At 34.7% G+C, this 26,909-nt stretch overlaps 1 protein-coding gene across 5 annotated transcripts in view; it reads left to right on the top strand.

Annotated features, from left to right (window-relative positions):
• Nucleotides 1–26,909, top strand: part of LOC116173157 (discoidin domain-containing receptor 2-like) — a 55,121-nt gene that overhangs the window by 11,543 nt on the left and 16,669 nt on the right. For all 5 annotated transcript variants that reach the window (XM_031490461.1, XM_031490460.1, XM_031490459.1 and 2 more), the window contains exons 2-6: nt 9,382–9,673; nt 18,524–18,629; nt 18,952–19,183; nt 26,055–26,202; nt 26,618–26,797. In XM_031490461.1, the coding sequence (XP_031346321.1) occupies nt 9,571–9,673; nt 18,524–18,629; nt 18,952–19,183; nt 26,055–26,202; nt 26,618–26,797 (769 nt within the window). In that variant the 5' untranslated portion in view covers nt 9,382–9,570. The remainder of the gene's footprint in view (nt 1–9,381; nt 9,674–18,523; nt 18,630–18,951; nt 19,184–26,054; nt 26,203–26,617; nt 26,798–26,909) is intronic.

Genomic DNA, 26,909 nt, shown 5'->3' with positions numbered 1-26,909 from the left:
GTATAACGAAATTTAAATCCATATTGTTTCCTATTAAAATACATTTTTTAAGTTGTCTTTTTTAGAGAAGCGCCAAATTGACTCAAATCAAAGATTCGGAAAAAATAACTACTTAGGTAGGTATTCGGTTAAAAGCAGAGAAGGCCCGCGAACTTTAACTAACCATTTTCAAATATTGTTCTTTTAATATAAAAAATATTTATCGCCAGTTTTAGGGTTTTTTAAGGTTCTAATGTGAAATGTTAACTTTAAAAGTTTTTTCTTCTTCTTGAGTTGTTCATGTGTAAGGTATGTTTGTTAATTCTTACAAATGACTACCAAACTTTGAGGGTATTTTAAAAATAGTAATATTCACCAAAAAAGGGACGTGTGAACTACACTGTTTAGCGACATAAGGACGTAGATTCAATTAACATAAAAATGAGAGAGGAACGATCTACGAAAATTAATTATTTATACACACATAAAAAATGGTTTTTGTCAAAACGCGTCCCGTTATATACAGGTTGTTTCACGCAAACCGTTACCTAAAACTATTCAGAGTATGGTTAACTTAATTAAATTATAAATTCGAATTATATGATACAATTTGTGTTATTCCAATAGAAGACAATATGAACAATACATTTCCAAAAAACGACTAGCATTATCCATAAAACTTGACTTTTCCCAAGGAATTGGTTGGCCCAATTATTTCAACTTCAAATCTAATAATAATTTCGCAAGTGCTTTCAAGGTAAACTTAATTGGGTATGCTTACTGCAACCTAGCAAAACAATTATGGCAGAAAAACAAAGGAAGGGCACTAATCAGGCTATTATTTAATACTCCAATTCCTTCCAATAAGACCATAATTATCAGTTAGTTGATAGGTATAAAACTGTTAGTTACAGATAATTAAAGAGAGGAAATTATAAAATCATTAGTTTCCCCTTTAACAGGTTCATTAAGTTTATTGGTTCCCGACTCTCCTAAAGAACATATGCCGGACATTCGTGATCAATTGCAACTACGACAGCTTAAAAAGCAATCGATCGAATAAAAGCCCTTAGAAAGCATGTTGTCCTAATTACTCCAGCTGTTAATATGTAGTGTTGTAACAACTTTTGGTCATGCGAGGAACACACTAAAAAATCGATTACGTCCCGCGTAACTTTTCCACGTTAAATTGAAAAATGCGAACGCAGGACTGTGCGGATAAGATCTAATCTCTAAATGATTACAAAGGATCTACCATCTTTTTTATATCCACCGCTATCGATTAGCCGAACAAAATTTATAGTAGGAGATCGTGAAAAGTTGCGGTGTTTGCCTAAATTTATTGTAAAATATTGGAGAATGAAATTTCCCATGTGTCGGAACTGTTATTGAGATCTATTGTAAACGAAAGGCGGCAATGGAAAATAAAAGGTATCGGGAAGTTTATTTATCGTTTTTGCCCTTTTAAGTCATATTTTCGTACTCGCCCCCGCTTTCAAACCGCAAAAGGTTTCATTGTCTTTGTGTAGAATTCATTCTTTGCACAATGACTTCCATACATTATTATGCGGGTTAAGACGCCTTTTGAAGTGGCTACTGTACCTTTAATTACCCTAGAACGCTTTGTTGAGATTTAATCTTATGCAACCTGTTACACGAATCCACTTCATTGGAAGCACAAAGTCTAGGAATCAAAGCACTTCGAATGGAGTTTGACAAGTTGCTTCCAGATAGTTTCCGCATCAGTTTACAATCGGTACTGAACCTTTACTTGCATTATTGACGAATAGGAGAAAAATACAAAGACAGCGTTTGGTAAAAATCACGCTTTGTCATAGAAGGCTTTAAAAAACTATTAATTTGTCGTAATTAAGCTGGTTAGATTAGATTGCGAGTGAAGATTCGAGAGTAGATTGTACGTAGGTAGAACCTTTTCGCCAAATCCGTCCGAAAGAAACACAAAAGACATTACCATATCGATCGGGTTGATATCCGAACAGAAAGTAAATTAAAATAAACATTTATGAGTCCGCCATTGTTTAGTATTAATCCGTTAATTTAAAATGAATAAATAAAAAATTTTAGAGGAAACAGTAACAAATCGGGAGTATAAGGTATAGGTAATGCATGAACATACTATTCGGACATTAAAGTCCTACTTCTTGACAATTAGTAATGGATGAAAGGTGAGGATTTATTAGATTCATCGATTGTTTACAAAAGTTGTAGGTTCTCAACAATACCGTAAGGGGCGTAAGCAATTGTCTTTGCACTAGATATATGTGAAATCTTTGCAAATCTTCACTTCATAAAAGCACGCCTTTTGCTGAAAAACCACTCTTTAGAAGAACTTATTTGATACAGACTCACAGTTTTCTTTTCCATAGGGTTATCGCTCGTTATTTTTGGTATGGTAGTTCTATGACCACGTCTGAAGAATACTACAGAAAGTAAAGGAGAAAATGAAATGACAAATAACACTTTCCCATAAATTCAGGTGACGAGTATATAATATATCTGTCTTGTAATGGTATACATTACAACATAAGGTTCGGGGCACCCTGTTGTCCATGAACTGGGAAATCATTGCAAAGGAAAACCAGGGCAATTAGAACAAAAAACCGAATAATCAGTCTGTCCTGACAATATAGGAGCCAGCACTATATTTACCGATGTAGAAAGACCAGTGAAAGATATATGTAATCAGGTAAAGCTACTAGGACAGATGGAATTCCAGTAAAGATATTAAGAATTAACATTTTTATGTAATGATATATGCAAATTAGGGGAATGGCCTGAAGATTTTCTGAAGATTCTGATGATACTTCTGGCTAATAATAAAGAAACAAAGAATCGAACTGGATGAAAATGCTTTCTTCCTATTTAATATAAACTTCCAGCTCAACCGGATAATGTTAAACGTCGAAATCGATAGCCTATAGAAACAATAAAAAAAATGTTGAGTCTCGATTCTTCTATTTGTTAGGTAGTAATTTATCACTCAAAACATAAAATGGAGTTCTTCGTCAACAAAATTCTTGATACAACGTTCGAATGGAAGAAAATGTGACAGAAGATCAATTCGGATTTAAAAGAAGGATGGGACAAGAGATGCGATTGGATGTGTAAGAACGATATATGAACGACATATGGAAAAAGGAAGGAATCTGAGTTTGTGTTACTTTGACCTGGTAAAGGTATTTATTGCAGTGTTCTGTGGGGAAAATTGATGGACATTTTAAAAGAAAAATGGGTAGATTGAAAGGATCAGCGAGGGGAAGTAGGTAGCATTGGGAGTCCTCATGATATTCTCCTCGTACTGTATTTCCAATCCAGGTCATACAGTTTCAAGGATAGGCTAGCTTAAACTTGGTGGCATTTTATTAATATATTGTTTCGTATCTTAATTCTATCTTGTAACATAAACACGTTACCGAATCGTTAATCACACCCTTAGAACGGGACTCTGAAAACGACACACGTTAAAATTTGCACTTTACACGAACATAAATAATTTCCAACCTTCAAAATGCAACCTACACCGCACAGTAAACGCTGCAACATTGCTGTAATTGCCTTTAATACAACCCAAAAGTGTAGCGATAAAATCAAACACATGATACGGAATAGGCAAACAATCTAAAAATATCTCCTCACATTAATTTACGCGCACGATGCTATCACTATGTTTTCTTTTCCACTTAACGCAATTAGGTATGCTTCCTGCAAATCCTTGCTGGCCTCCAAACATTGATAATCTGTGTGATTTACTGAAAGGTTTAACTTTCCACGTTTTAATTTCCAAGCATTTCCGCTCCCTTTGGAAATATCGATCATAAAAAATAAATGAATGTCTATTAAAACGTTCCTAATGATACCTAATAACCGAAATGCGTCAATTCATTATCAGTTACGTACGTTACGGGGGTAATTGTGGGCATTATACTTTTCAATTTTAATTGTGCATAGATCGTATGTATTAAATTTAAAAATTTGCAAAAGTTTTATTAAATGTTAGATGGAAAATTGACTACAACAGTCAATGAAGCAGCAGTAACACGGGAAGTTTTTCAAAATTTAACGAACAACTTGTAAGCATTTGTAAAATTGAATGCAAAAGTTGCTGAACCTGTGATCTTTCTAATTTAAAGATCTGATCTGATACTAGCATCTGTTCGCACTTAAGCAGCATTCCGGACAATACAACTTTCAATTTTATTTTTACAAGCTTAATTAATATGCAGATGTTCAATGTGTTAGAAGTTAAATGCAATGACGTCACGTTCGCAATAGTCTAAATCAAGAAGAGGTTAAAGTTATACCTTTATTATAAATATTATTATAACCTCGCTTATAGCGCTAAACTAAGTTTTAGTTTACGCGGTTTTTTGTACGTTTTTAAATGAACTATCGCATAGGAAGCAAAATGGATTTGAAACTTGATAATGGTAGTTTGCACTTTGCGGATGTGCTTTCAACTTTTTACTTGAATTTATTGACTTTATAGTAACAAGGGAGGATGCACTTTCAATAGCTCGTTTATCTAATTTATTTTAAAGTACTCCTAGTTACATTCATATACCACTCGTATTATGGACATTAAGGACTTGGATACGTGAGGCACTGTCTAAGTGCACGAATGGCTTATTCTTTCACGTCGCTTTTAAAATAATCCACTCTAGGTGTCTTTTACGCCAACAATTTTGTATGAGCGAGTTAATGTGTGACTTCTATAGTGTTAAATAAGGGCTTGCATTAACAACACATCTCGCGTAGTTTTCCAGCCCCCCAACAAAGCAAAGCGGCGTGAAAGGTTTCCGCATATTTCCCCCGTGAAAATCCGCCGCCCTCGAACAATAACACTTGCCCTCAAATTATAATCAGCAGAAAATTTTGCTGTACGAAATAAACAAATAAGTACTAGCGCAAAACCTTATCGAAGCAAATTTGTTCGCAAAAGGCCACCACTTTCCAAATGTGGTGTACCTACAAACTAGAGAAGAAACATTGCAAAGGTTTAGGCAATTTTGCAAATTTGCAGAAAAATTTGGAAATGGAAACTTAATTTTCAAACTCAACATTTTTGTGCTGTAGCCATGCCTTTAGTTGTGCTTTAGTCCAGGAAAAATTTGGCAAGTAAGTTACTGTGATATGTAGCATTTTCCACAATAATCAGCGATTGTTCTTGTAAATTTAGTAGCAAACCAGTTAAGAAAACTGTCCTCGTTCATTTCCCCAGGGTAATTCAAGTAAGAGAAATTAGAGAGGTTGAGGAAATTGCAATAAAGTAAGATGGGGATATTGGAAACTAATGGTAGAAGATGAAGAATACAGATGGAGTACCAAAGAAAACGGATTAGTAATAATAGAGAGGAAATGCATGGGAGAGGAAAGGGCGGAGTTTGGAGAATGAAACTAACTGCAAATGACAAAATAGTGAGGAAGGGGAGGAAGACAAACAACAGAAGAAAACAGGAAAACTAAATAAAATTGGAAAACAGCAACATAGAAATTATATTTGTATGGGTAATTACAGGGGAATCCCTATAATGATTAAATGAAGTAAAGACTCGAAAGAGAAATGGAAGAGGAAAGGATGTTGGAAGAAACACACATGGGCTTCAGGAAAGGGATGGAAACCATTGAGTGCATTAATATATTAAACAGACTGGTGGAAAATGAATTGGAAAAAAGAGACGAAAGGTGGAATCATGGACTTAAACGTAGCGTTTGACAAAAAGGAAAAGAAACAAGTTTGGATGATGAGAAAATAACAAGAGGTCAAAGGACAGAATCAGGAACTATATAGAGAGGCAAGATTGAGGATAAGACTAGAGGGGAAAGAGTCTAAAGAGACATCTTGTAAAGGACTAAGACATGGATGCACCCTTATCCCAACCTTATTTAATCGCTACTTAAGAGGCAAGAATAAGGTGGAGGGACAGTAGTGGGAAGAAGTTATGGTGTACGCGGACAACGCAGTGATCATGGCATTAGAGGTAGAACAAATGAAGAAGGAACAAATAATATTGAAACAATATGAGATTCGGATGTGGAAATGAAGAAAGAGAGAAAGAGAAATGGAGACAAGAATCAGAAAGAAAATGTAATATATGTGGGAAGGAAGAATATATCCACATGTTATAGAACTGTATGGGGGTGGAAATGATAGGGAGAAGTAGGAGTGAGGTACTGAATTAGGGAAGAGTAGTGGATGACGTGAATTTTACGGAAAATATTTTGGTATAAGCGAATAAGTTCCTTTTTGGGTATCAAAAATGTGCTAAAAATATTGTTACCGAATCGCAAAGTTTGCAGTAGTGGCAGTTAGACTAAGACTGTAAATGAGGTATAAATAAAATTTGTAACGGTTAAGTAAAATATAAAAGTCGATACCTATCAAATAATTTGAAACAACGATTCTGTATATATAGTCCAGTCAAATTAGCGCAATTTTGGACAAATAAAAACATTAATCGGTAAAGATCTGAATTTTGGTATAAACATTTATTGGGACTTTCTATTGAACATACTAAAAGTCCCTGTCAAAATCTGTTGCGCTCGAGACGCCACCTTGGAAAAACCGTACACATTTCCAGTTTTTTGCCCATGTCTCGGCAACTATTAGTGATACGTAGAAATAGTTTACATGAGAAATATAGTTTACTAAATTCCCTATAAAAAAGAGTATTTACATTTTTTTTGTATCTCCAATACTTTAGCTGTAATCTCACGTTGAATGCGTCAGAACGCGTTTAGGCCCCGTATCGTAGTTATAGGAAGGAGACCGTCTTTTTTATGTCTACACCGAAAGCTGTAAAAGCACCAAAAAATGAACAGAATCGTCTTGCGATAAAGCATTCTAGCAATGACATAATGTTTCATGATACGATCTGAGACAATTTTTTTTTCGGGGCTCAAAAAAAGGCAGTGTATAACCTTCCTTTTTTACCAAAAATCGACTACACCAAAATTTCTCGGAAAAACACTTTTTCTTTTTAATTTTGGTGCGTAGAATCCAAATCAATTCGTACTTTTTCGATCAGACTTCTCAATCAAAAGTTATAGACTAGAAACCAATTTCGAAAAAAATTTCAAAGGGCTGTAACTTTTGAACTAGTAGCCCAATCTTGGAACTGTTTGAAATTATGGATTCTACAGGCCACATTCTATAAGAAAATTTTTTTCCGGGTCGATCTGAGACAATTTTTCTCTCGGGGCTCAAAAAAAGGCAGTGTATAACCTTCCTTTTTTACCAAAAATCGACTGCACCAAAATTTCTCGGGAAAACACTTTTTCTTATTAATTTTGGTGAGTAGAATCCAAAACAATTCGTACTTTTTCGATCAGACTTCTCAATCAAAAGTTATAGACTAGAAACCAATTCCGAAAGAAAATTCAAAGGGCTGTAACTTTTGAACTAGTAGCCCAATCTTCGAACTGTTTGAAATTATGGATTCTACAGGGTACATTCTATAAGAAAATTTTTTTCCCGATCGATCTGAGACAATTTTTTTTTCGGGGCTCAAAAAAAGGCAGTGTACAACCTTCCTTTTTTACTAAAAATTGACTACACCAAAATTTCTCGCGAAAACACTTTTTCTTATTAATTTTGGGGCGTAGAATCCAAAACAATTCGTACTTTTTCGATTAGACTTCTCAATAAAAAGTTATAGACTAGAAACCAATTTCGAAAGAAAATTCAAAGGGCTGTAACTTTTGAACTAGTAGCCCAATCATCGAACTGTTTGAAATTATGGATTCTACAGGGTACATTCTATAAGAAAAATTTTTTTTCGGTCGATCTGAGACAATTTTTTTTTCGAGGCTCAAATAAAGGCAGTGTATAACTATCCTTTTTTTACCAAAAATCGACTACACCAAAATTTCTCGGGAAAACACTTTTTCTTATTAATTTTGGTGCGTAGAATCCAAAACAATTCGTACTTTTTCGATCAGACTTCTCAATCAAAAGTTATAGACTAGAAACCAATTTCGAAAGAAAATTCAAAGGGCTGTAACTTTTGAACTAGTAGCCCAATCTTCGAACTGTTTGAAATTATGGATTCTACAGGGTACATTCTATAAGAAAATTTTTTTCCCGATCGATCTGAGACAATTTTTTTTTCGGGGCTCAAAAAAAGGCAGTGTACAACCTTCCTTTTTTACTAAAAATTGACTACACCAAAATTTCTCGCGAAAACACTTTTTCTTATTAATTTTGGGGCGTAGAATCCAAAACAATTCGTACTTTTTCGATTAGACTTCTCAATAAAAAGTTAATATAATAATAATATTACGCAACGTCAACTAGGATAAACAGGATAAATATGCAAAACTAACACTTTGGAAAGTGTTATACAATACCACCTTCAGATGAGTTGGAGTTAGGTGTGGAATACAGTAAATTGTGCACATTCAGTATCATTTTTTTGACCGTTTAATTAATTACCTTTTGGAATATAAATAATGCACTTGAAGCATTTCAACAGTTGATGGAGTGGTTTTGCCAATAATGTAATTATTAATTGATTGCAGCACGAAATGAAAAACAATAGAGGCTGTAAATTTAACAAAAACATACAAATTGCAGTTATTCGAATTAAATAAACTAAAAGTTGTGGGAAATAGTTTAGTAAAAAATGGCGGTGTAAAACCAGAAACAGAATCTTGAGTTTGCTTGCTAAATTATTTAAGAAAGTCAAGCTTAGCCTTTATCTGAATTATTAAGAAAAATCTACATTATTAACCATAGCCTATATTCGTGAAATGTTGCTCCAAATATTATCTAGATACCGTAGATATCTCTAACGGGGCCTATATTAGATTCATTCAAATACATTATTGAAGCTCAGAATGAGTTACTCAAGAAGCACAACCAATATATTATGCATTAAGGGCATTGATCGTCAGAAAAATCATATAGAGAAGGAAAAATTTCATACCAAATCACACAGTATTTTCAATTGATAGGCTTTTGAATATTGCAGATTCAAAAAGGTTAGAATTAGAATAAGCACAGGACATGATGGTTTGCAGCCACTTATAAAAAATATGGATACATATTTGTAAATAAATGCCACGGCCATGAATCTCATTTAGGAACAATGAGCGTAGTGGTCCAAAAATCAAATTGTTTATCTGAAAAGGAGGTTAGCATTGCAAAATGCGTACGATAACGTTAAGCTTAGTACCGTATTGAGCAAAATAATGGGTTTGTCGACATTGAACAATATTTCCCAATTCTTGTCAACATACACACGTTAAACACGCAGAGCGCACTGTTTGACTTGTGCCTGAATTTAAAAATTCAATTAACATCGCAAACACCACCCCATTTATCAATATTAAAATTAATAATGGACTTACTTTATATTTACCCTAAACGTTTTTTTTTTGCAGGAAGAGACTATCTTTGAAAGGAAAACAATGCTCCCTTTCATCAATCAATCCTTTTATAAACTGAAGCTAAATGAACGACCGAAATGACGTCCTGAAAGACGAATGTGTGCGTGCGGGTGCGTGTCCGTTTGTCTCTAGTGCGTGAAAAGCTCTGAGAACTTAAGCTGCCATGAAGACGGGAGCGTGATAATGACAACGGTCGGAATGGGCACTATCGGACCATCAACGTACGCCGTGTTTTTGCTATTTGTCGTCCTCTCGCTTTCCACCACAACATCCAGTTTAGAATTGGGTAAGTCGTTTGCGATCAATTTCAAATATAAAACCAGAATGGCTCGAATCGACGTCTTTTATTCAGACCCATAGTGTCGTATCATCTAATTTGATAGCTTAACCTCCTACTAAGATTACGTAACTGAATTTCAGAACTTGACAAATATTGCCGAAATGCAACGTTTTACGAGTAGGTACATAACCTCGTACCTAACTTTGTCGCTGCTACAAGCTTAATCATGAGAAATCCTGTTAGCGATTTGTTAAACAATCTTAGCACATGCAACTAAAACTAGTGCATGTTGCGGTAATAGTTGGACTTTCGAGTCAGTCTATGTTTGAAAATTAATGCTTCTATAACTCGACTCGGTGTAGTCACCATAACGTTGTGGTCCTTCTATGCTAAATTATACGGTTATTGCCATTCAAAACTGAATGGTTTGTAACTTTTTAGGTCCCGTGCGACCCTTTTGCTTTAGTTGGAAACATTTTTTTATTTAAGAATTCGTGTGGCTCTAAGTAATCGTAAATGATCAAAATGTGTCACTGACAGTGGATATGAAATTCCGCTTCATAGGTACCTATCATCAAATCAATAATATTAAAAGTTCAGAATATTTCAACTTAAAGTAGTTAGAGCGCCTAGGTAAAAGTAACAAGAAGTTGGTGAAAATTTGGTCACTTTTTCTCTGAGAGACGCACTTTCTAATGGTCAAAAGAAAAAAGTGTTCCTATGTGCCGTTTCTGAGATATTTGACAGTAAAAACAGGGTATTTTAACATGGGCTCTTATGGACAGACTCAGTTTTTCTGAGCTAGCGAAGGTTTTTGTATCAAGACTTAAATGAGATGGGTCTCATTAGAAGCGAAATTTTGTGACGAATCTAAATATGCACGGAAAAGTACATGTTCATGATGAAATAAGGAAGATATTTACCGCCGGAGCGGCATCTGCTCTGACGCGGCGGCACGCAATGCAGCACGCGTTTAAATCTGATGACTTTCCCACTAGGTCTAGTCTATAACTGAGCTAGGACCATCTTTTCCTTCTTCTGCTGAGCACTTTTCTTCACAAAAGGCATGGTGTCTTTCAGAAAGAACATCAAAACCAGCGATATTTATAAAGGTCTGCACACGTTTTGTTGACACACTGATCGGATCGAGATCAAGATAGCGGCTGGGGATCTCTGGCGCCAACATCGAAAAACCAAATCCACTACACCGACTTCACGTAAAACGCCAAATTATTTAGTTTCCCGGCTTTTACATACGTCTCGCATACGTTTTGATGAAAAATAAATATATTCGTTTAGGATTTACCGCTTACACTGTGAATATTTAGTCGCGGTGTGTCGTCAACATTTAGTGTGCAAAGGTTTGAAACAGGGTCGAAAAGTAGGGAGACTAGTCAAGTTGACTACTGTATATACCTTTTTAAAAATCATGTAAGACGTTTGCATTGTGCTGAGGTACAAAATACCACTCATACCGTATTTCTAATTATGTTTCCTTCATAACATCATTTTTTTGGGGACGTTTACCGTAAGTAATAGGTAGGCCGAGTACATCACTTGACTTCAGCCGAACGCGCTCTAACTACTTTAATAACAATGAATTCAGAAGAATCATAAAACATTTAAAAGCTTCTAACAAATGTACAGGAAAATTCAGTAACTTTGAACAAAAAGAGTGTTGTAGAAATTCCTGTAAAAATCAAAATTATGAAAAATTCACAACATTCACAGAATTATAAAATATTCGATATTTGGATTTGTTATTGCCATACAGTTAGTTTTGGATGTTCTTTTACATTACGTGTTGGATGGCGGAAATTAAAAGAAATTGTATAAAAATGCACATAAGATACCTTGATGATTATATGAAGAATACCAGAAGATCATCTAAATGCTGCGAAGACTTTGTGCAGATTTTACAAGATTCTCAAAAACAATTTTAAGAAGCCCTAAAGAATATCAAAAGATTCTCACTTAAAGATGCTTTAAAAATTTTTGACGACTATCTGGGAAGTTCTCTCAGGATACTGCACAAATTCTTTATAGAATTATATTTTCTAAAGACACACCTATAATGTTCTGGAGGTTCCTCTTTGGAGAACTTAAAATTTCAAATTATTGACAATATGGCAATGCTGAAGAATATTTTCAAGATAATTGTTAAAACGATTCTAAGAGAGGGTTTTAAAAATGCTTTTCTTAACAGATTTCAAGATTTTTCCAAAGTGATTCTCAATAATGACTGTGGATATTTCACAATAATTTTGAAAATGACGGTTAAAATAATTCTCTAATGTAATTTTCGAGATTCAGGTAGGTATTCAAGTCAATTATTTAAAAAGTTTTTAAAATACTAGACAAATATTCTAAAATTTGTTGTAAATACTCTACTAGTTCTCTGAAAATAATCGCATGATTCTCTTCAAATTCCCTGGAAAATAATCGCGCGAGTATCTATGAGCGTGAGATCTACCCTGAAATATAGCAATATTTATTAAGAGGAAAGTATTGCAGTAGAAATATTCAAAAAACAAAAAATACACATGGAAGGATCTAGGGGGAGGAGATCTATTCCGCACGACGAAAATAATTTCTTAAAGGGGAAAATAACTAACCAATATTTAATTCAAATCACAAAAATATTTGTTTTAATTTCTGTCGTAGCAAAATCGATTTTGAGAAACAATGTAAATCGTCAAACTTGAAACTTGAAAGTTACATGAAAGTTTGTAGAAGGTTTGTCGCTAAGCAATGCCTGCTGTTGATAAACTGTACCTGAATTTCCAACCCCTTTTTGAGGCTATTTAACTCCAATAAAACGTGATACATGATGTTATGTATACCAATAATTATTAAATCCTTCGTCGTTTTACTGAACTATCACACTAAGCTCTTTCATTAATTCACATTGAACCGAATAGAAGCACAACAGCAAATATTGGCAATGTATTAGATGGATACGCCCACTTAACGTGATTAAATCAACTTCCTCATTAAATTTCGTTTTGTACCTTTGCGCGCTGTATAGAATACGGGCTAATTTTAGTCGATACCCTTAGAAATATACCACCCTACAAAGCAACAGACGTGATTTAATTAAGTTCTTTCTTTTTCGTTCAAAGAGATTTGAACAACATTGGTCGGAAAAGACGAAAACATGGGTAAAAGAAATAATTACTTTAGGAAAAGTTCGACACATAACGTGACCGTCAGAATGTGTAATTTAAAGAAGCTCGATCTAATATGTAGTAAACTTTATCAGTTTAATTGGAGATGTAGTGACGCTTTAATATTTTGACGATATTGCAAGAGCTTTTCTCTCAAAATAAGAAATAATTCTGTTATTGAAATTTGAGTAGGTATAGAAGTAATCTGAATATTGACCTTTAATAGCGTGTGTAGGTATCTATAGCGCATATTCCGTAATATTATATTAATAATTGGTATAAAAGAAAAAATCCAATATGGAGGTTTTTGAAAGAGCATATAGACATTAAAACAGTAATACGTACGCGTTTCGACAGAAAAGCTGCCATCATTAGCTAACAATTGAAGAGAAAATAACATAACAATTCCATTTACACCAATTACAACTGGAAGTGAAAGTTTACGATTTCTACGACTAGGTTTCCCTCATCATAGTCATCAGTAGGGGTCTTAATGTGGATTCTTGGTTTCAGTGCAAATGCAAACATAGCCACACGAACTGTAAAAAATCGTAAAAATCAACAATACAATAATAGCAGGTAATTTCTCGTTTGCTTTCGATCCCACAAATGGAGGACTTATATCCGGAACGATAATGAAACATGATAACGAGAAACCGCCTAACCATCTTTGTTGTGGATATGTACATGGGCTTCTCCAAACTTGCATTGTTTGAATTAAAAACATCAAAGTTGAATAAAGCAAAGAAATTTAATGAGACCGTTTTTATACATAGAACTCTTCATTATGACTGTATCAGTTTTAATCTCATTAAGGCTTTTGCGAACATTATATTTACGCATTTACCAATTGCAGAATATAATTACGTAATGAACGACGACCCCTTTACTCGTTTTTCCGCAAGAATTAATAACATAAAGGTATTCACATCAAAACGAAAATGACGTAAGCTTTATCAAAAACATGTATTTAAAAGGGTTGAAATTTTTTTGAAGCGCTTAATTACTGTGGGGGTCAGTGATCTATTAATTATTTCGAAAAGTTTCGATAAAGTAACGTGATGGGGTTTCAAATCATACGGCGAAGACGTCTCGCCAACTTTTACGACGATACGAATTGGGTAGGTATATATTGAAAAGAAATAGCTACCGTTTTCAGAAAAAGAAGTAAAAAATGTATATAGGTTGCTTCGCGTAATTAACCTCCCGGCTTACTTTAACTGAAAATTCCTATATACTTAGCGATTAAAGGATAACGTGTTCATTCACAGGAAAACGTTTTGGTTTTTAACAGCGGTTGATGCAACATTGCGATAGGAGAAATTATGAATTAGAATTTGAGTTTATCCATTCACACACAATGGCTGAATGGAAACGAAATTCCGTTGTTAACTCTGAAAGCTGCACTTCTATACCTTTGCCAATGTAATTAGCTACCTAAAAACACAATCCGACAGTTAAACGAAATTAAAACGAACTTTCTTGTTATTTTTGCTTGCGTAACTAGCGAGAGTACTTATTTTGATTAAAGTTTAGTAATGCAATCTGAAGTCCTTAACTCCTTAATATAAACGAACTGGATTTCATCTTGTCGGCTGCTTAGTTGTCACATCTAACTTTGCAAGGGTAATTAGAGTACAATGAATAATTTAACCCGGTCCTCATAAATACTAATTGCGGGGACCAACCTAACCCGCTCGCTTTCAGTAGCTTTTTGTTTATTTACATGCTTTACTATCGGAGGTCTAAGGTCTATTGGATTTGAATTATTGTTACACTTAAGACTGAAACGGCGACCACGAAAACGTTTAACACTTAAACAGTGTAGTGATAATTCATTGAGCTTGTGTACCTATAACTGCTGAAATTATGCAATGTATGCTCTCCTTGGTTCTTGTTTTACTACCATTAACCAACAACGAACGTAAACTGATGTATTTTATAGCATAGACATTTTGTGCAACTAAACTACAATATTGCAATTTTAAAAATTTGAAAAGATTTTTGAAATATCTACGATATTGTTTGTAGGAGGGAATTAATTGTACCCGGCATCTCCAGTGTAGAAAGGCCGATTTGTTTGCACCCCACGGTGTCTCCCACAAGTAGAGGTTGATCTGCAACAATAAAAGTGAAAATTAATAATTGTATGCAAAAAAACATACAAGCTAAAGAATAATTAGAATTTTAAAGCATCTCCAGAAAAATTAACGTCAATGTTCTTTGAGATCAAAGGCGTCAGGGTGGAGAAGGTTACGGGAAACCACTCCATTAGAGACCTCACGGTATACCTTGAGAAGTGCCAGAGAAAGATGAAAAGAAATATGGATCCTTTGAATATTAAATTTTCGGGAGTTAAAATGGTCCCCAACTGTGGACCGTATACGAAGAGTACATTCAAGAATAACAATGAGGAGGAGGGAAAAGGTAAATTGAAGATAGAAACTTAGAAAAGCTTGGAAATCAACGGTGAGAAATGATTAAAAACAGCCTGGATTTAATTGGAGTAAGTGAAATAAGATGAAAGGGGCAGGGACACGAAAATTGAGATTATGCAAAGTTTTTTACAGTGGTAAAAAAGAGGGAAAAACGGCGTAGGATTTATTGTCAGACGGGCTCTCTAAATCTGAACGCTGTGCCAAAGGAAATGTTAGTGATTCAATTCTCCTATCCTGCAGAGAAACTAAAATAATAGCTACCAACAACCAACACATGGTTTACCAAGAGAAGACTACACTTGGAAATCCGCTGCAAATCATTATTGAAACCAAATAAATTGTAATGTAATGAAATAGGAAAATTTGATAGGACAGGAAGGCACGATTTTATTTACCATAGGAGTAAAAATGGTACGTGGGACGTGTTTATAGCAATGAGGTGGAAGACAGGAATGGAAAAGTACTGAAAGAAGAGAAGAAAATTTAAAGTCAATGGAAAGAGTATTATGATGGTAGATCTCTATAAAACACACGAAAAACCAAGGCAATTGGAACTAGAAACGGAAGAATAAGTCTGTCCTGACCATATAGGAACCAGTATTATGTTTACCGAAGTAGAAAGGGCAATGGAAGATATGAAATCAGATAAAGCTACGGGGATATATGAAGTTCCAGTGGAGAAACTGAAGTGTCCTTAAGAAGAAGGAATGAATATCTCTATGCAATGAAATGATATATAAGAATCTGGCTAAAAAGAAAGAAACAAAGAAGTGTGGTGCATATAGAAGAGTCAGCCTGGTAGGACATACAGGAAACTAAGACACAGCGAAAATATTGTTAAGAGTGTTAAATAGAAGGTAGTTGCGTTAGCGACTAGTCAAGATTACATTTTGGATTATGGAGCCTATGATGGGGTGGTCACAGTTGCATTTGATTTTGTTATTAGTTATTTTTTTTATTTATTTATTTTTTTTTTTTTTATTATAGTTATTAGTTATTAGATTAGTTGGTAGGTGGTTATTGTTTGTATACAGTCGTGTCACCGTATTTCTTTCACAAAAAGTTGATCAGTTTGTAAAATCCTGGAATATTAAGGCTGAAACGAAAATCTCTACATCCCGATTTCTTCAGCTGCAGGATCTGCAACTAACCACACCTTAAAACTTGCGAAATATTTATCAAAATTTAAAATAATGCCTTATTTCTAATGCTCGTTCTAATGTAATTCTTCTGTTTTTTTTTTCACATTAATTTTCATGTATCCACGTCATTTTATAATCTAAATTTGTGTTTGTCCGTAATTGGTTGTTAACTATTGGGTAATCCGCCTGGATTCAAGTACAAATGATTTAAATGGAAGTAGTACTTTGGAGAGTTCACAAATAGATAAAAATGAGATCTTTTTACAGTTTAACCAAACCAATTATACTTTTGGTTTATCTATGTGTCACTCCACCTACTACGAAGGCAATTTTCCAAGATGGAATGAATTTAGCTTTTTGCCCTAGAAAGAAAAGTGTACAAGTAATTCGAATCGTGAAACACAAAATGTATAAGCTATTTAAATTGGTAGCTTGAGCCAATGTCGCGTACTTGTAAAGTTAAAAGCGCCCCGACACCGAAAATCCATAAAACGCGATCCAACTGAAGATTAAAAGCTAATGAAATAGCGAACCATTACACTAGGTAAACACGCTTTTATCTGTTCACAGCTAAAGCGGCAAGAAAATTTGTAATGCATCTACTCTACTCTTTAACAAAATCGCTTGCATTATCAACTACTTGAACTGCTCGGAGCAAATTTAAACATTGTATTTAGTGTAGAGTGGTTTTACGTAGGGGCGGACTGGCCCGGGGGGGGGGGCAGGGGGGCGATTGCCACCTGGCCTGTAGATCATAATGGCCTGTTGGAAATTTATAAGTATGTGCTGTATTTAGTTTCTTGCACTATTAATAAATTGTTAACACGTTTCTCTAATTGGGGTTGATGTTAGGTTGTTAAAAAATTCTGTAGCCCAATCTTGGAACTGTTTGAAATTATGGATTCTACAGGTCACATTCTATAAGAAGAATTTTTTTCCGGGTCGATCTGAGACAATTTTTGTTTCGGGGCTCAAAAAAAAGGCAGTGTATAACCTTCCTTTTTACCAGAAATCGACTACACCAAAATTTCTCGGGAAAACACTTTTTCTTATTAATTTGGGTGCGTAGAATCCAAATCAATTCGTACTTTTTCGATCAGACTTCTCAATCAAAAGTTATAGACTAGAAACCAATTTCGAAAAAAAATTCAAAGGGCTGTAACTTTTGAACTAGTAGCCCATTCTTGGAACTGTTTGAAATTATGGTTTCTACAGGCCACATTCTATAAGAAAATTTTTTTCCGGGTCGATCTGAGACAATTTTTTTTGCGGGGCTCAAAAAAAAGCAGTGTATAACCTTCCTTTTCTACGAAAAATCGACTACACCAAAATTTCTCGGGAAAATACTTTTTCTTATTAATTTGGGTGCGTAAAATCCAAATCAATTCGTACTTTTTCGATCAGGCTTCTCAATCAAAAGTTATAGACTAGAAACCAATTTCGAAAAAAATTCAAAGGGCTGTAACTTTTGAACTAGTAGCTCAATCTTGGAACTGTTTGAAATTATGGATTCTACAGGCCACATTCTATAAGAAAATTTTTTTTCCGGGTCGATCTGAGACAGTGTATTTTTACGTTGGGGGTGCTTTAATTTCGTCGGTTTTAGGTAAACTGTTTCGGCATGATGCATTGCGTGTACCCCTTATATAGTGCTAATTCCAAATATTGAAATAGCCTCCAGTTGATTCATTCAAATTAGTTAGACCTCTGATGCATGGAACGTACTGCGAGAGTTGAAAGTGGCGACACAGTAATTTCGCGTCTCTAACCAGCAGCCGCAGGAAATATTATTTAAAAATCCGCATTTGGTTTTCTGTAGGTATATGTGTGGGTATTAAATTTATGAAGCAGGCCAACCGAGGCTAAGGCGATTAGAAATGTCACGTATAATTATAAAATGAAAGCTTCTCTGATGTACAAATGTTTCAGTTATATAAACGAATGAAAATACTATAAATGCCTGACGATGAAAGATTTGTGGACGAAACGCGTTTTTTTCCGCCGTTTGCTGTTCTAAATTTGTAGATATTGCGTACACTCTCCTTTATATTTACATAGGAAAAAATTAGTCGAGCGTCAAATTTAATTAACGAAACGGTTTTGTTTCAGTAACATGCACGGCGGCCCTTGGGATGGAATCAGGTGCAATCAAAGATTCGGCCGTTACAGCAAGCTCAGCGTACGATGCTGGTAGTGTGGGACCTCAACACGGAAGGTTTGTCATTCAAACAAATAGTCAGTGTCTAATGTCTATATACCTATCCGAGCTCAAACCGAGCTCTGAAAAACTCTGTACGTCATAATGACGCAAGCACTTCGTATTTTTTGACAATACAAAGAAAACTACTCTAAAAGCTTATAATAAAAACGATTACTTGTACCTTGTTAATGTCTCTTTGTGTTTTCAGTATTTAAATGTACAAAAACGTACATCAAACAAAGAAAATCTAATTAAATTTTCCATCCTTCTAGACGTTATGCTCTTGTAATGATTATAATTTCGAGAAAGGCAAATGAAATGTATTCTCTCCTTTTAGATTACGCAACGATAAAAACGGCGGCGCATGGTGTCCTCGTCAGATGGTATCGCGTGACGCCAAAGAATATTTAGAAATTAATTTGGAGGAGCTGCACGTGATTAATGGTGTGCGAACGCAGGGACGTTTCGGGAACGGGCAGGGTCAAGAGTATGCCGAGGAGTACATGGTGGAATACTGGAGGCCGGGGTTCGCGAGCTGGTATAGGTGGAAGAATAGATCGGGAAAGGAGGTATGTTAAGCGGCCTTTCTTGCGTTATCGAATCTTGCACTGAATTCATAAAATTCTGTAGGCAATTATTCATCATGATGTAAATGTTAACGGCACAGTATTATTCCCGTTGTTTTCTGTTTTTAAGTGCGCTTTTGACAGAAAGTAATGATTTTCTGTACACCTTTTAGAGGAAGAATAACAATTTTAATCGCGGAAAGTGCTCTAGATACGAAAAATCTATTAGCACCTCAAAGAAAGTGTGCGCTATTATGTTCCATATTCACATGGAACAGGGTTTACTTCCACTCTACAGAAAATCCAACGACCAGCTGGATCGATTATTATAAATGAAAAGTCTACCTACATAGATTTTTAAGTTAATTTGATATGAGGGACCATTAAGCTTCAAAATATATATGGAAAAAGACTATATATAGACCTACTATTTTCATGATTTGCTTAAAATAAGGCATAGTCCTGACCCAAGACGAATACCTATTCAAAAAATTGGTCCAGAGTGTTCAAGAATCAGACCCAATTTGACAATTTTGAAAAGGTGAAAAAAGTGTTAGTAATCGACTTAGTTCGCTGTTGTTACCCTCCTTTGGTTCTTTTTCATTCGTTTATTTTCCTGCACAATGTTCTCTTCTTATTACTTTCGTCCTTTTCAAGACTATTAGTTCCTTTCGAATATTTACAAGGTGAGTAAAACACTTTTTGCATTGCAAATTCCTTTTTTTTGTTGTAGCGTATAATAGGTGTACACCGACATGCATTTTACTTTAGTAGAGAATAAGATGCTTTTGCAGTTCTATTTCCGTAATGGGACTAAAGATGAAAATGGAGTTTGGATGTAATCGATCGTATCCCGACCATGATGAGATTTACAATAATATACGCCGCAATAAAGGAATAGCACTCGAAACTGGCAAAATGCTTCTATGCTTCTATAAAGGGACCGTAACTCATCCTCGAAAATTTTATACAAAAAAAGTACTACTTCTGTGGACAGCATTTCGGCCTCAAAAACCAAGAAAAGGCGTCTTCTTTCCGCGGGGTCTCGTATTTAATTCGAAATCCCACTTAAATTCCTTAAAACTGTATCAACCAATAAAAACTGCATAGAGATAACCCCAATTAGATATGATCGTAATTATTAACGCAATGATTTTTCTACAGGAAACAGGTATGCAAACGTACTTAGCAAGGGCGGTTTACTGCGGGTATTTTTTAAATATGTTGATTGATATTAAATTTAAACCTTTAGTGGAGATGGCTTTCCACAATCTCCAACTGAAATATTTCTCTAGGATTAACGTGCATTTTATAAATACCATTTGATTCTCACGATAATACTTATAATTTTTTGTGCGAAAGTCAATTTATCTCCATCAAATTTGAACCTATATCCTCGAGTTTTTGATACATTGTTAATGCAACCGTTTTTAATGTTTGCTGATTGGCCTATTTCATATTATCAAAATTATACATACAGTTACCGAACATCTACGCACTTTTGACAAAATTAATAAGATAATTCAAGAACTGTAATGTAAGGATCTTAGAAGTTCTAACAGTTTCAGAATATTTAGGTGTTTCAGAAATAGTCCTGCAAATTTAGTAGATCTCAGAACCTATAAAAGCTTTGGAGACTTTAGAAATTTTAACAAAGGTTAGAAACTATTAGACTTTAAGGATTTTCAACTTCTAGTAACAGAAATTTTAGACCGACATTTAGGGATTCAAACAGCTGATTTTTGTGTTTGTTGAAAATCGCAGTTACGACCGGTTTGTTTAATCGATCGCTTGTGTGTGGTATTTTGCTTATAAGCTCTTTTTTTGAGCTTATTGGTTGATTTTGTCTAATAAACTTGTTTCATCTTTTACGTACTGCAATATAAATTTAAAAACACAGAGAAGGTTGAAAAAGAAGAAGAAATATTGCTCAAACTCCCGAACATAAATCAAAAAGGCGGTCAACAAGCTAGCAAATAACTGTATAGGTAAAGGCGTGTAACCACATAAATGTTGCTTTGTTGCTCTTGCTTTGTTGTTACGTTGACAAATACACAATTAACGGGAATTTTGCCACTTAGCAAACTTCTGACAATGAGGGTTGTTCTACAGATCAGGAAAACGAGTAAGAAAGCATACCTAGGTCAAAGTGGTGCTTTTGTCTAGTGACACTTGAGCGTTTCGTTATAAGCACAATTTTCATTCAAAATTGCACTTTGTATAGGCATTACACACCAAACTTGTAAACTTTTCAAGAGGAAAATCGGCTCGTGAGTACTTTAGCGACATTCTTCATTTCTATTTCGAAGAAATTCCTCTATTGCGAATGTTATAAGAAAGTATCAGGAATAAATTCCCGAAACGTGGGCGTACAATTTTCACTTTCTGAGCAACATTAACGTCTCGCATTAACAATATTGAGAAAATTTATAAGCTAGAAGAATATATTTCCATTTTATCTACGAGTATGAAAATTGCCAGACGTACTTTAGAATATTACCCCATATAATTTAGAATGTCATTACATTTCCGCACTACTGAAAACTTTCAAACTTCTGAATACCTCTTGAAACTTATACTCTTATAAGTTTCGCTTATATAATTCGCGTTTTGGCCAATTCCTGCTATGGGGAAATCGATAGTCGAAAAGGTAAACAAATTAACTTGAATTAATAGCAGCACAAATGCCCAATCAATCGAACTATCGAAATTATTTATTTATAAATTAGACACGAAATGCCAAAATTTACATTTTTGGATAGTATTCATGCCATTTATCTTATTAACTTCATTATCGTCAAGTACTTTACAGTTTTGTATCATCGAAACACCGTAGGTAGTTTGGACACCAACTATTTCAAGGGGTGTTTATCCCTGTGATACGTCAAGGGGCCTTCCGGAAATCCTTTAAACAAGAATAGCAATTTAAACCCTCGCCTAATTCAAATTACGTAGTTTCTAAATAAATTTTTCATACTCGCAGTATCTGTGTATAGCATTATATAACCGTACAGGGGTGACCTTCCCTTTTAATGGCAAAGGGTACACATTTTTGTTTTGTTTCTTAGACTGATTTCAATTTTCTTTTTTTGATTAAGTAACCACCTTCAAGGAGTTCACCTTAACCCAATACACGAAAAATGTAAACCCTCTCGCCGTATTGAAATTATGTTACTTTTTTGGTACATTTGTCTGTAGTTCTGCTTTCTATTTAATCTCGACGACATCTTTTGCACATAGTTTCGCATCAGATCATATAAAATTTGTTTGTTTCTTTGAATAATTTTGTTCAAGAGTCCTCGTCACGAGCTATCGTATACAATCACTGGCTGTTTTGGAATTTCGTAATTTTTAAATAAATTATCCTCTACTTAGCACCTTCCTTAGCATCCCATTTATCATATGGAGATTAACTTTTGCGGTGCCTCAAATTTTTTCCTCTTGATTAAATATTTTCAAGGGGTCCACCCCACCCTCTATAAATAAGAAAAGAAATGTAAACCCTTTACGTATTGAAATTAAGTATGTCATTTTTATATATAAATTGTTCCTTTCTTAGCACCTAGTTTGGCATCCCATTTAAACGCCAAAGGTGCAACTTTTGAGGTACAATAATTCTTTTGTTTCTACAGAAGATTTAAGAACTAATTGCTGAAGCAATCTTTTTACGCGTTAATAGAAGGCTACAAGACATTTTTTATTAACGAGCGAGTGGTTACACCTTCAAATATGAGTATTAATCGAGCGAAACGTTGCTTGACTGCAGCCAAAAAATGAATTATTAGCAATAAACACAAACAAAAGTAAAAAACCTGTGAAGTCGCTACAACATGGGTCCCTGTTCTTTTTCTATGGAACTTGTAAAAATTCTTTTAGTTTCTTATCATCATCTTCTTCAAAATATTTAAATTTAAATCTGTCTTCTGACAATACGAACCTTTAGTTCGTTTATTCATCGAATGTTTTCCATTTCTTGGACATAGTTACTTTACTTCTTTGGATGCTTCCGATTCTTATAGGTTCACATTCTTTATTGATTGATTTAAATTTTTACGGATAGCAACCGCACTTGTAATTTATATCATTGGATTAGACGACAGTCCAATGTAATCGAAATTGTAAGTAATTAAATTGTTGGCATAATCAGAAGCAAAGGAAGCGAAAATTTGCAGTTACTTGCCTGTACCTACGCGCTGTGTTTTTGATTCTTTACTAAATTTAGTTATAGTACACGTACCTATATAACGTGGGCTTAAGGTAAATAAAATCGGAAAATGTAGGTCATGGAGTAAAGATTATTTTTTGCTCTGGAGAATATTTCAACCTTTCATGCAAAACAGAGCTTACCCTAAAGCAACACGAATACATTTCTTATACATCCTTATTGTAATACACCTTTGACGCTTGAAAATCCAATTTAATATTTCAAGAATCATTTCCCGGGAAAACCATTTTTCAGGCACTTTCGCAACCTACGTATATATGCGTATAGGTATATACTATCTGAGCGTATAAATTAATAACATAATTTAGTTATGAGGAAAATCAACTCGGGGTTTATTACGCACCTCGTAAGCCGAACTCAGTTTAATTTATAAAATAATCTTAATTTAATGAGAGGTTATGTGTGCGGCATTGCGTGCGGTTTAATGAATGATGGCAGCCGAATTTCTGCATACCAACGCATAAACTTAAAATATTAGAGTAATTATTCATTTACTACGAGAATGTGGAAATATTTCAGTATTAAGTTATTATAATTACACCCTAAACGTATGACATGCTAACAAAATTCATATATATTTACCAAATTTGCATTATTATTCGCGTAATTTATTGCAAGACTAAGCAAATACCACCCATATTAGATTGGAGATTTGTTCAAATTAAGCAGGACAGCGCGTAAGCTTTCGGAACTGGTAAAAATGTTTACTGCATGTTTTTATGACTGAGATCTTAGACTGGAAACAGTTCGTCGTCTGAAGTAGATAGGGTGAAAGGCCGTCATCGTAATAATAAAATGTATCACAATCAATTAAACTGACAAACCTATCGTAGTTTTATGGCAATTTTCTACATACTTACGCAAGCCTACATTATGCACATTGGAAAACTTAGTCATACTTGTGTCAGTAACCTCATTGATTTCTAAACATTTTACAAGACATCAAATCATCGACTACACAAACTTTATGAATTGCATGCGGTAACAAAACGACAAATGTCCTTATTAAAACTTTCTTAATTTCTTACTTTAAGATACTTCAAATCATTCAAAATGGATACAAATTATTTCCACGAGACTCAAGATCATAGTATAAGTAAGTTTGAGGATTTGGATAAGAGCAAGAAACTTTTTAGCAATACAAGGAAAAGTTTCATCATTTCCTTTCTATAAACGGGTTATTTAGAGAAAGAGGGCAAATCAATAACGATTCTTAAACAAGAACTGCCATTTGTCCGAATCAAATTATCAGTTTAATGAAGTAGTTTGCGACTTGTTTGATTGATTGAAAGAAAGATGTTTTGTACAATGACGAATGTTTGTTTCTCTTACAATCGTCCAATAAAACACTTCCGTAACAATTTCGTAACTCCCGCTGCGCAAAATTTAACCAGCATGTAAACGGTTGATGTTCGTCTCAAAGAGTTCCTAAATTTGCAGAAGGTAAAGCATCTGACCATGTACCAGATGTTCAGATGTAGCAAGTAAGATGGCTCTGTGTGGTGATCCAAGATGAGACAAAGATTGTTGGGGTTTTTCAGTCATAAGCCGTTGTAAATCCCAATTTTTTAGGTGTTTCGAAAGATTAGATGTTGTTTATACATAGAATTAGATGGAGAAGAGTAGCACTGCCAGGGGTATGGGCAAAGCTGGGGAATTATTTCCTTAATATTTTGAAGAAGGATATCTCATTCCACAAAACTGAAAGCATTTTTTTTACGAGTTTGTTCTTGGCAATGCGCGTTCTGACTGCCTGGGCTGCGGCCTCACAACCACTTTTCACCCCAACCTGACAAGGCCTTAGGTAGTCAAAAAGTAAAGTTGTGTCGTAGGAAAAATTTTTTGAGGAGTTGAAGATATAGATATTTGCCTCTTTATAGCATATTAACAGAAATAAACAGAAACAGAAAAAATTCTGGTATTCCTCAAGCTACAAGATACCTGCAGGAACATATCAACATTCTTGTACAGCGAGGAAACGCTGCTAAACGCTAAATCTGAACATCCTTAAGCGAGTGTGCAACAAACACAGCGATTTTCGGGAAATTTTGTAACTGGTTGTTTTAAATATGAAATTAAATGTTTGGAAAATTCCAAAAAAGTGGCGTTTGAAGTTTTGAAAACAAACTTCAGGTCAATTTCTATTGTCGTGATTGTGTGTGGTAATATGTAGAGCTAAATTGTATGTGCTTATAGAACTAGTAAGGAAAGCTTTCATTTTTCCCAAATTACAAGGGGTTTTGCGTTAGTTGAAAAATAACAGTTCTGAAATATGTATTCCTTTATTCTGTTACAGTCTAAGAGATCAGCAAAACAATAAGATTTATCAATAAGTAATTAACTATTAACCGATTAATAGAATCTTTTAACAAAAACTTCTGCTGCTGCTGCTTTCATAGAAAATACAGATCGTATAGAGGGAGGATTTGCATACGTTTTTAAAGTAAGATGCTTGCAGAATGTTAATATTTTGTGCTTTATGCAATTTAGATAAAACATCTCAGTGTATGTAACTTTACGGAGTACTTAACTTTCTCATCGATTTCGACGTGTTTTCCCTGTTTTGCGATGCAGGTTCTTTGGAAGGTGACCGCTGAGCTTTGTAGTTTGCGAAAGACCGAATTTCTAATTTCAATTATTTTGTTACAGTTGCTGCCCGGAAATACAAACACGTTCACCGTAGTTGATCAAAGATTAGATCCGCCTGTTGTTGCAACAAAAATTCGATTACTTCCATATAGCGATCACGTTCGAACTGTCTGCATGCGAGTCGAACTTGTCGGATGTGTCTGGACCGGTAAGTAAATCTTGGTGTTTGAAGCACTTATTTGAGGATAGGTAATTCGATTAGCATTCAGATCACGATTTCCCAGCGTCGCTAATTAGTTACGCTACCAGCAATATTAAAATTACCAAACAGTGTTTTGGTAAAATTATTATTACAAACTATCGTTTGATCTTATTTATTTAGAAAATGGCGCACGTAGTAAACTTAGTTCCCATCTATTTTATAAACAAATACGAACCAACGTATTAATTAACTTTATGCAAATTCGTTGACGCCATATTTCTAGCGGAAGTGCCTAATCCGCTCGGAGTCTATTTCGATTGTAGGGATTTGTGAATGGGGATGGATAAAATTGACGGCACAATTTTACGTTCTATTATTTTTTGAAATACAATCATATAAATGTCACGTTGACGTTATCTAGATGGCCTGTTGAGTTATTCCGGACCGCAGGGGTTGCACAGAGGTCTCGAGCTAGACCTCTCTGATAGGACATACGATGGACGGGAGGAAAATGGATATTTATTTCACGGTCTTGGACAGCTTGTCGACGGCCAAAAAGGACAAGATAATTTCCGTCTCGACCTTTCAGGGCACGGAAAAGGTAAGACGCCAATTTAGTTTACATCCGAGTTAAATAATAAGTTATTTACCTAATCGACTTGAGTATGTTCCATTAATCACGCGAAGTTGAGAGCGTTTTATTCTCGAACAAA

The sequence above is a fragment of the Photinus pyralis genome, unplaced genomic scaffold (genome assembly GCF_008802855.1).
Source record: "Photinus pyralis isolate 1611_PpyrPB1 unplaced genomic scaffold, Ppyr1.3 Ppyr1.4_LG6, whole genome shotgun sequence".
Classification (NCBI taxonomy): domain Eukaryota; kingdom Metazoa; phylum Arthropoda; class Insecta; order Coleoptera; family Lampyridae; genus Photinus; species Photinus pyralis.
The sequence above is the reverse complement of the archived record's forward strand: the minus strand, read 5'-3'. Positions and strand labels throughout refer to the sequence as shown.